The 10,190-nt window shown below is 47.9% G+C and overlaps 1 protein-coding gene across 1 annotated transcript; it reads left to right on the top strand.

Annotated features, from left to right (window-relative positions):
- Positions 1-400: 400 nt before the first annotated feature.
- IRX2 (iroquois homeobox 2) lies at positions 401-5,960 on the top strand. Its single transcript, XM_054640993.2, has 5 exons — positions 401-729; positions 2,545-2,950; positions 3,346-4,089; positions 4,809-4,876; positions 5,566-5,960. Exons 1-4 carry the CDS (start codon positions 487-489, stop codon positions 4,850-4,852), a joined length of 1,437 nt encoding a protein of 478 aa, XP_054496968.2. The 5' UTR covers positions 401-486; the 3' UTR covers positions 4,853-4,876; positions 5,566-5,960.
- Positions 5,961-10,190: the final 4,230 nt, after the last annotated feature.

The following is a 10,190-nucleotide window of genomic DNA, read 5'->3' as shown; positions in this document are numbered from 1 at the left end:
TTTCGGGGTCTCGCTTCTCTCTCTCCCCCCTCCCCGCCCTCCGCCCCCGTCCTCCTCTCTCCTCTGTTTCTTTCCCTTTCTCTTTCTTTTTTTTATTAACCCTCTGTGCTTCCATCTCTCCCAGATGCCCTTCCCCCCCGGATAGATTTCTGACCTTTCCTACTAATTTTCCATTTGGAGGGTTCTTTTGGGTTTTTTCCTCCTGTTTGTTTTTATTCTGATCGGGTGCGCATGGGGGGGAGCCTATAACAATTCTGATTCTCTACATAACTGCACAGAGCCAGCCGGGGGGGGGGGGGGGGGGGGGGGCGGGGGGGAGAGAGAGAGAGAAGGAGGGAGGGAGAAGGAGGGAGGGAGGGCGGGAGGGAGGGAGCGGGAGGGCGGGCGGGAGAGAGGGAGAGCACGAAAGCAGCGCCAGGAGCAGCGGCAGCAGCAGGGCCGGTCACCCTCGCCCCCTCCCTGCTCCTGTGCACGCCAGTGCAAGCCATGTCCTATCCTCAGGGTTACCTCTACCAGCCCCCCGGCTCGCTGGCTCTGTACTCCTGCCCGGCGTACGGGGCGTCGGCGCTGGCGGCCCCCAGGAGCGAGGAGCTGGCCAGGTCTTCGTCGGGATCGGCGTTCAGCCCTTACCCGGGATCGGCAGCTTTCACCGCCCAGGCGGCGGCCACAGGCTTCACCAGCCCGCTCCAGTACTCCACAGACCCCGCCACGGGATTCCCCTCCTATATGGTAACTACCGAAGAGAAACCCTCTCCTTCTTCATTAGCATCCGCATTCTCATCCTCATCATCTTCAGCCTTTCTCCTCACACACTCACCATCAGCCCCCGACACCACGCCGCACAAGCGGGCGCCCCGCACCGCCGCCGCTGCCGCTCCGCGCCGCGCATCGCTCCGCGCCGCCCCGCAGCCCGGCCGGGGACGAGTGGAGCGGAGCGGAGGCGAGCTGAGAGGAGCGGAGCGGCGGGCCGGGGCCGGGGCCGGGGCCGGGGCCGGGGCCGGGGCTCCGCTTCGCGTCCCGGCCAAGCGCGGTGCCGGCTTGAGTCCCGGGCTCTCCGCGCGGTTTGAGGAGCCGGGAGGGCGCTTTGGTTGAGGAAATACGGATGGTCTCAGCCAGTTGGGTTGGGGTGGATGCTTTCATTCTCCCCCCGTTCCCGTGTCTGTGTGTCCCAGGCTTTCCTTCTTATTTTTTTTTTCTTTTAATATGTATTTTTTCTTTTCGTAGTGATAGCACAAGGGAGGGTTTATTTTTCTTCTATTTTTTTTTTCCTAATTTTTTCTTCTCTCTCTCTTTTAAGTCGGTGTTTAGAGGAGCTGGGGGCTTTATCCCCGTGTGGTTTTATTTACTTTCAGCGTGTTTTGTGCTAATGGTTTAACTGGATTTTGGGAATGAAAAGGAGCATCTGTTTGCGATCTGTGAGCTTCGCTTAAGCCCAAAATGGTCGTAGTGGCCGCAGTTTCGGATTTCACTTTCTTCTTATTAGTTTAAGGAGCAGTTGCAATTGCGTGTTGTGTGTGTTCTGTGCATAAAGTATATAAATAAAACCATAAACTATATAAATAAACTGCACGTCTAGATGGTTATATAGTTTTATAAACACGCGTGCACACAGAGAGTCAGACACATATCTAGTCCGTACACACAAAGACCTGTGCTCGGAATTTGAGGCTAGAGCCGCTGTCGATATCCTAGGAGAGGATGGCAGCGGGGTAGTTCTCTCTCCCTGCAAAGTGACAGGGAAACTACTTGCTTTCCGTCTGTTCATAATACAGTGCATAAATTGTCGTGCAGTCTTTATTCGGGGTGGTATAAAAGATCTGAGGGTCTCTCTTGTTTTTCCTGTTGAGAAGCAGTAGGCGAGTGGCTGGAAGTTGCAGCGAGGTTGTGAACTGTGCGGGATATTGGGCGATGTTGAGCCTATGACTCTCCGATCTGCGGGGTACAGAGACGTGCTGCAAGTTAGCGAGTTTCTTAGGGATATCTTTAACTTTTCTTGCATTATGCAGACTTAAATAAGCGCAATTTAAACGTTAAAGAGCGAATTAAAATGCTAATTACATCGCATTTGAACAATTCGAAACGGTGCATATCTTCTGATTTGCAAATTGGATTTGCAATGCATTAGTGCAGTGAATTGCTAAGTGGCGGCTTTGTTGTATTTTCTATAGCAAAAAAGGAAACATCTTTTGAACCTTTGAGAGAAATGTTGATATCAAGACGCTACCTGTAGGGCCTTTAAAATGTCTACGCGGTTCAAAAATTATATTGGGAAATATTCAATTACAAGGAGCTGAAATTAGCCAGAAAGATTAAAACATCGCCGATTTTAAGCGCGTGTGCCTGTGTCTGTGTGCTGGGCGGAGGAAGGAGGGGGGGGGAATTGTAACTTAATGGCCTTTGGGTGCTGCTACTCCCCCTCATAGAATATGGATACAAGACACCATCCCGGGGAAATACAAATATAACCGCCGATCTCGCCTTGACAACTCACTAATGGCTATCAGCAATAACAAATTGCCAACCCCACCGTTTTGTTCTGTCCAGGGCTCCCCTTACGACGCCCATACGACGGGGATGACCGGAGCCATCAGCTACCACCCGTACGGCAGCCCTGCCTATCCCTACCAGCTGAACGACCCCGCGTACAGGAAAAACGCCACCCGCGACGCCACGGCCACGCTGAAGGCCTGGCTGCAGGAGCACCGCAAGAACCCCTACCCCACCAAGGGCGAGAAGATCATGCTGGCCATCATCACCAAGATGACCCTCACCCAGGTCTCCACCTGGTTCGCCAACGCCCGCCGGCGGCTCAAGAAGGAGAACAAGATGACCTGGGCCCCGCGGAACAAGAGCGAGGACGAGGACGACGACGAAGGCGACGGGGCGAGGAGTAAGGAGGAGAGCCCCGAGAAGATGCCCGAGAGCAACGAAACCTCGGCGGAGGACGAAGGTAGGCGCGGGGTGCCTGCGGCCCCGGCGGGGTGGCTCCATCCCGCCCCGTCGAGTCCCCCGGGAGCGGGGCAGCGGGGTAGGAGCGGGGGCGCGGCATTTAACAAAAGCGACCCCCAAACCCGTCCCGTCTCGTCGCCTCCGGCTGCTCCGGTCACTTGTCGCCGATCGGTGCCTGTGGCCGAGGCGGGCGGGGGGCGGCTGGCGGGGAGGTGCGGGGGGCGCCGCGGAGGAGCCGGCCCGTGGGGATGGATGCTCCTGGGAGCGGGAAAAGGCCGGGATAGCTTGAGCCTGCCCGGCCGCAGCGGTGGCGCGGCGGTGGCTGGGCTCGCTTCTCTCCCGCTCTGTTCTGCCGCCCCTCCTCACTGCCTCTCTGTGCCCGGCGGGCCTCCGCAGGGATCAGCTTGCAAGTCGACTCACTGACGGACCACTCCTGCTCCGCCGAATCGGACGGCGAGAAGCTGCCCTGCCGAGCGGGAGACCCCCTCTGCGAGTCGGGCTCGGAGTGCAAAGACAAGTACGAGGACATCGAGGAGGAGGAAGAGGACGACGACGAGGACGACGAGGAGGACATCGAGGAGGATGACGGCGGCGGCGGGGAGCGCGACCCGCCGGCCAAGCCCGCCACCTCCTCGCCGCTGGCGGCCGTGGAGGCCCCGCTCCTCGGCCACCCGCACGCCGACGCCGCCCGCAGCGCTAGCAAGGCGGCGCTGGGGCCCCGCGCCTCCCCCGGCCCCCCGACGCCGGCCAGCAAGCCCAAGCTCTGGTCTCTGGCCGAAATCGCCACCTCGGACCTCAAGAGTCAGACCCTGGGCCAAGGCTGCCAGCCTGCGCCGCTCTCCTCGGCCACCCCCGCCTCCGCCCCGCACAGCGCTGCCTACTCGCCCTCCTCCCTCCTGGGGAGGCATATTTATTACACCTCACCTTTTTATAGCAATTATACAAACTATGGGAACTTTAACGCTCTGCAGAGCCAGGGAATCCTGAGATACAACTCCGCAGCAGTGGCTTCAAACGATGGACTAAGTCAGACTGTCCTAAATGCCAGCTCTGTCCACAAACAGAGCAGTGACTCTTTGAAAACGATCACTAACCAGCTAGAACAACATTACAGGCCCTCTAGCTATGACTCTAAGAAAGGTAGGTGACTTGTTTCTGCCGCTTTCTTCCCTCTGCTCCCTCGTCCTCTTCCCCCGACCCCTAGACGTCCCCTGCGCGCTGTAAATACTGAAACCTTCTCTGGAAAAAACAGCGAGCTCGGTGCCACCGCTGCCAGAGTGAAGATGGGCACTCACATAACCTGGGGATTAAAACCGGCGTGTCGCCGTCGTATCGGTACCTGCCCCTAATAACCGAGAGAGGAAATGTGAAAGACGACTTTTAGATCAGTCTCACAGGCTGCAGATGCAGCTTGAAAGTAGTTTTTTTTAAAAAAAGGAAAACTACACACAAAGCTATCCAGACAGCATTGGTGTCATTGCCTGTAATTTTTTTTTCCTGACAAACTGGTTTGACTCTCTTTGTTTCCAGTATTCTCACGGGGTTTTTTTCAGCTTTGGGTTCAGGTAATTGCTGACCTTGGACGTGAAATTACGCGGAGCGTGACATTTTTTGTAACTGGTTGCTTCTTGGTTTGTTTGGGTTTTGGGTTTTTTTTTTCCCGAAAAAGTTTCGCACTAATATGATTGTCATCTTATCCTACAAAATTACTCGAGATACAGGCAAATATAAGATATTGGCTAGTCTTTTAAACGACCCAGCTGCGAATTGTGCACCAGTGAGGGTTGGGACCTACACAGACTGTATAATCTAGTTAGCTGGCTGTGTCCTGTGACTAACTGACGGTTATATTTTGACAGATCCCACTGAAGTCTGCACAGTAGGAGTACAACCATACCTATAGAAGTGCAATCACACAGCAATGCAAGTAAGTGAGAACATTTTCTATTACACTGATCATTTGGCATCAGGTCTTAGACGTGCTGCACAGTTCTAGACTCGCTTAATGTTAATTTCTTGCTTCGTTACTTGAGAGTTTGGTCACAAAGTAAAACATTATTTTTTCTGCTGTTTTCGGAAACGCCATATGACTGCATTTATTTCTTGGGTTTGTCTTAATTTTCAAGCCAGGTTAGACAGTTCCCTCACTTTGCATACTCTTCACTTGTGTAAGGCAAAGCCGTAGGGACTACTTAAAAGTTACGGAAAGAAATCTTCAGGAAAAAATAAAAAACCTTTGAAGGTATTGTTATTTTAAAACAGAGTGCTTGTGCTCACGTGGCAGTGCTAAAATTGAGTGGGGCTTCACGCAGTGACTGCGTGTTTAAAATAAAAAGGACAACTGTAAGAAACCGACATGAATCTTATGCAAGGTAATCTGTGACTTGGCTCTTGCCTAGCTAGCAAAGGCACTCTGAATACTTCCACTACTTAGAGCTAAATAACAACAACAAAAAAATCACCTTGCCTGTGTTTTTCAACTAACTTCTATTTTTGTTAGAAGAAATTAAACGAGTAAGAATTTTGCTTTACTTCCTTTCCCGCCCACCCCGTTTAATGGTGTTAGAGTTTAATTGAAGGATTTTTGGATGATCTGGTTTTTTCCTTGGTCCACAGGTAGGTGTCACAATTGCTTTGAAAAAAGTCAGCAAGCCATCATCTCTCCCCGAGCTAATATATATAACAAATCTCTAAATCCGGATCACATCTGGTGCCACTGTATAAAAGAAGACCACAGAGCACTATTAAATCTTCAGAATCTAATTATTAAACCAGAATTTTGTTGGACATATGTGAGTTTGCTGGTATAGTATAGTTTCCCCAATGTATGTGTGACTTTTGAAAACAGATCTGTTTTTCTCAGGATATCTTGAATTGATCACTTCATTGCCACGGTATCTATTCGATAGGTGTGATAGGATTTATTGTAAAATTTATTTGTAAAAGATGTATACAGTAGAGATAATAAAGACGTGATTGGAGAACTTGAGTCCTTACAAAGTGGAAACAAATTTGATATTTATTTTTGTAACGATATAAAGCTTCTAGTAATTTATGCAAGTTGTATTGCAATGAAATCTGAACTTTTTGTAAATAAATTTTGCCTGGTTTTTATTTGAAACGTTGATGGTTATACAATCTTTGGTTGTTTAACAAGAATTCTTTACTAATTTATATCTCTAATTGTAAATAAAAACAGACTAGTCTGCAACAACGTTGTGTTTTTCGTTCATTTCCCTCAAAATACTAATTTATTATTTAGAAAAGGAGGAAATTTGTAATTTCAATAGTAGAGCTGATATCATAAAATGAGTAAGCAATTTAAACATGTTGCAAATATATACTTTGCATAAATTAATTCCTTCTGGCTTGTTCCGTTATACTTAAGCTTTAAATACACTCATATGAACAAATACGTATTTGTATATATACATGAATATGCGTAGAAAGGGTGATTGGAATTTATGCATGTTTCTTATAAACTATTTATACTGGGTGTGAAGTAGCTCTTTATTTACCATTCTTTAAATTCACTATTATAGGGTAAAAAATATTATCAACCACGACTTACTTCTAATTACTTATTTTCAGCTTCTGGCTAAAATATGCAAGGAAAAAAAAAAGATTAAAAGTCCAAAACCTGTTTGGGGTTTTCTTAATGGTTTTCCCTCTTTATCTTGGTAAACCATACCTTTACAGTTACATTGGAAATCTGCTTTGATTTGAATCATAAAATTAGCCAACCCATCATTTTAATTTTTAGTAAAATAACGGGAATCCTCATATAATATAATTCTAGAAAAGAAACGAACAATCATTTATTTTTCCCAAAAGATAAATTGAGTGAATATAACTTACGGTTATAAAACAAGAATAATAGCTTCTTAGATTGCCCTTTAATCAATCATACACTTATTTTTCAAGAGGCTCATCTATTTTATTCCATGATTAATAATGTTCCAGCGTGAGAGCATTATTAGATCCCAGCAGGGGAGATCCTGAATGCTTTTAGCTGCTTTGGAATGGTCAGTTGGGGTTCATTATGGTCTGATATTGAACAATTTATAAAATCTTGTCTAAACATCTGCCAGCTCAGATAGGCTGATGTGTCTGAAGATGGGAAATTGCTGGACCAGTTGATATTGACAAACGGATCTCTCTCCAGTGGCTTTTTGTTCAGTGAAAATTAGTGGCCTCTTGCTCAGGTCTTGTTAGAAAGGGCATTTGAAAGTGATCTTAGATACTTCAGGCATCAGCCTTGGGAAGGTTAACTGGATAAAGAGCCCTGCTAGTCTGGAGTCCGGAAATATGTGGTTGTTATATTAAATAGGGGGAAAGGAAGCTGTTTTTCTTGAGCGCATATACACAATTCCCATGTTCCATCTTCCTTTGCACACCCTCCCTCACCTCTCTCTGTAATTTACCCCTATAAAGACATCTAACTGACTGAGAAAATGCGTTTTTCAGCTGAAAGGGCTGAAATTAATAACGTTATCCTGGAATAATCTGGGATCTGGCTAGCTAAATCTAAAGCACTGAAGATCTTTGCAGCTGGAGGCCTACTCATACTCTTATGCTGTTTGTGGAATGATGCTTCTTTGCTCTGGTAACATCCTCTTTTTCATTGAGGTAGAATGCAATTGTATCTGCATGTAGTGTGTAGCACAATTAGGCAAACAGCTAAGAAGTAATTAACTTTTTCCCCTCCAATTTAGCATATGATGTAGATTGCAAATATTTACTATAATCATTCTCGACCATCTTTACTGTGCAGTCCAGGAGGGTTTTATGGAGGGATTTTAATGTCAGGGGAAATACCTGAACTTTCTTTCCCCCACTCTTGCTCCTACTCCATGAGCCCCCACCACCCATGTTATACGTCCCAGGTCTCTGTTGGACACAAAGTGTACATTTCAATTGGTAAAAACCAAAAGCTGTGGCAGAGATTAAAAAAAGGCTGACGACATTCCTTTGATGTTTGTACGCCCAAAGACTTATAAAAGATTTCCATAATTTACCCACCCTTGCTAGTATTTAGACCTGGATTTCTTTCTGGAAAGAAAAGTAGAAAGACTCGGAAAACTCGCTTTCAAGTATTCACTATGTATGTAAAACCCAATGGACTTCTCTCATCCTCTGAGAAATTCACAAACGGTTCACGGATGCAGATGGGCGCCACTGAAATGATTTGGCATATGAATTTATTTTTTTAAACAAGAAACTAATGGGCGAGAACTGCATATTCAACATCATTCGAGATTTAGTAATCAAAATTGAAAGCAGGAGGAAAGTGTAGCCTTACTAGATTGTTAACAAAAACAATGTGATTATTTCAGTGTAGCAAGAAAGAGGGATGAACGATAAAATACATCACTCTGTGTATGGTTTATTTCATAACGATGCTAATGAGCCCGCTGGGATTAAAATCTCACACCCCTTTCTATATTTACTCCTTCTTCTCCCCAGCCCCCGCCCCTCGTTTCTCTGCTCATTTCGGAGCGGGAAAGGCAAACCCTTCCCTCTTCGGGGCCAGAGGTTTCATTAGAGCTGATTTATTGAAATTCGGGCTTTAATCTCAGGTGGGATCCCGGAGGAATTGGTGCTGTCGTCAAATAGGAAGAGGGTCGCTTTCCACTTTACACTTCCTGGGCTGCTTTTTTCCTCGCTCCCTGCAAATGTCAACATTTGTTCTCAATAAGAGAGTTATTGTTTCAGGAAAGCTGCTCACCAACTGCCTTTAGGAGCAGAAAAAAAAGCGTCGCCCACCTTTGTTTGGCTGGAGGCTGGGGGAAGGGATAGGGACCGAGGTAACACGCCGCTCAGGCCAGCAGCGGACAGACAGACAGACAGACAGACATGGGAATTGCTGCTGCTGCGCACCAGCTCGTGGCTGGAGGGAAACGGGCCCGGCTAAGGGGAAAGTTAATGGAAAGCGCCATGGGCATCTGCGTTTCTCTCCCCGCTCCATTGACGTATTTGCCCCCGACTTGCTCAGCCCCATAATAGAGAGGCAGGCTGCAGGGAAGGGGAAAAAAAAAAAAAAGTATCAAAACCCACCAACGCAAGAACGAAAAGGACTGCCCTCACTGATTTCTACCCGCGGAGATGGTCTTCAGGTTTTGGGGAGGGATGGAAGGGTGATCTTCCAGGTAAAGAAAGATGTAAGGCTGTCTATCTGATTCAGCCCTACCTGGCGGCAGCCACCTCCCTAAGGGCCATCCATCAGCTCCCGGCTCGGCCGGGCCCCAGCCCCGCGGCGAGGAGCGGGAGTGGCCGGGACCGGCCAGCCCGGAGCGGAGCGAAGCAGCCCGGCCCGACCCGCTCCCCTCCGCTCCGTGGTGGCCTCTCCGCGTCCATCCTCACGGGGAAAAAAAAAAAAAAAACCAAACCAAAGAAAAACCAAACCAAAAAACACAACCCTGTCACCACTGAAAGTTTCTGGCTCTGTCACATATTACATCTCACTTGAAGGCAGTTCAGACTCAGTGCTCGTCTGAGAGACTGTAGCAGGAATGTAATCAATATCGGGAGGGCTTTATTGCTTATTGACTTTTGAAACAAACAAACTACCCCTCCCCCAAACCCACCCCACCTACACAAAACAAACAAACAAACAAAACCCCCAAAAAACAAAGACCACCTCAGACAGAATTTATATATTTATTAATATTTATTTTGCCTTCTGCATTCAGATATATCTCGGGTACTTAGGCAAGTTTCCCACGATCCAGGTAGTCGAAAAGAGACTTTCCATTGTAGGAACTGAATAATGATGGTAAAAAAATACTGTTATTAGAGTAATACTCCACATTAAGTAATGTGATGTTCATCCCTTTGTTTTTAATCCAGTAACTAATAACTTAGGTATGTTTCCAGCTTCTAAAGGAATAAAAGCGAGGGGGAGAAAAAAAAGTTAAAAACAAAGGGATCCATAGTGCATAGTCAAAGCACCCATGCGTCTAATCCCTGATTATTCCTCGGCGTGTCTGGGGCAGAGTATTTATTGAAAGTACAGAGGAAAAGCGCGGTCGGCGGGACACGCTGGCACACAGGTAGCTCGGAGCTGCAGGCAGCGACCTGAGGCAGGCGGGCTCTGGGGGAGTGCTTTACCTGAGAGCGCCCTGCCCGAGGTGACAGCCCCGCTGCCGCTGCCTGGACCCGTGCCCCCCCTCCCGAGCCGTGACTCATGCAATAATGTCACCATTGCACATCCAATCCCGACCGAGCCGGCTGCATTTTTC

The sequence above is a fragment of the Agelaius phoeniceus genome, chromosome 1 (assembly GCF_051311805.1).
Source record: "Agelaius phoeniceus isolate bAgePho1 chromosome 1, bAgePho1.hap1, whole genome shotgun sequence".
NCBI classification, from domain to species: domain Eukaryota; kingdom Metazoa; phylum Chordata; class Aves; order Passeriformes; family Icteridae; genus Agelaius; species Agelaius phoeniceus.
Note: the sequence above shows the minus strand (reverse complement) of the source record. Positions and strands in the feature narration are given on the sequence as shown.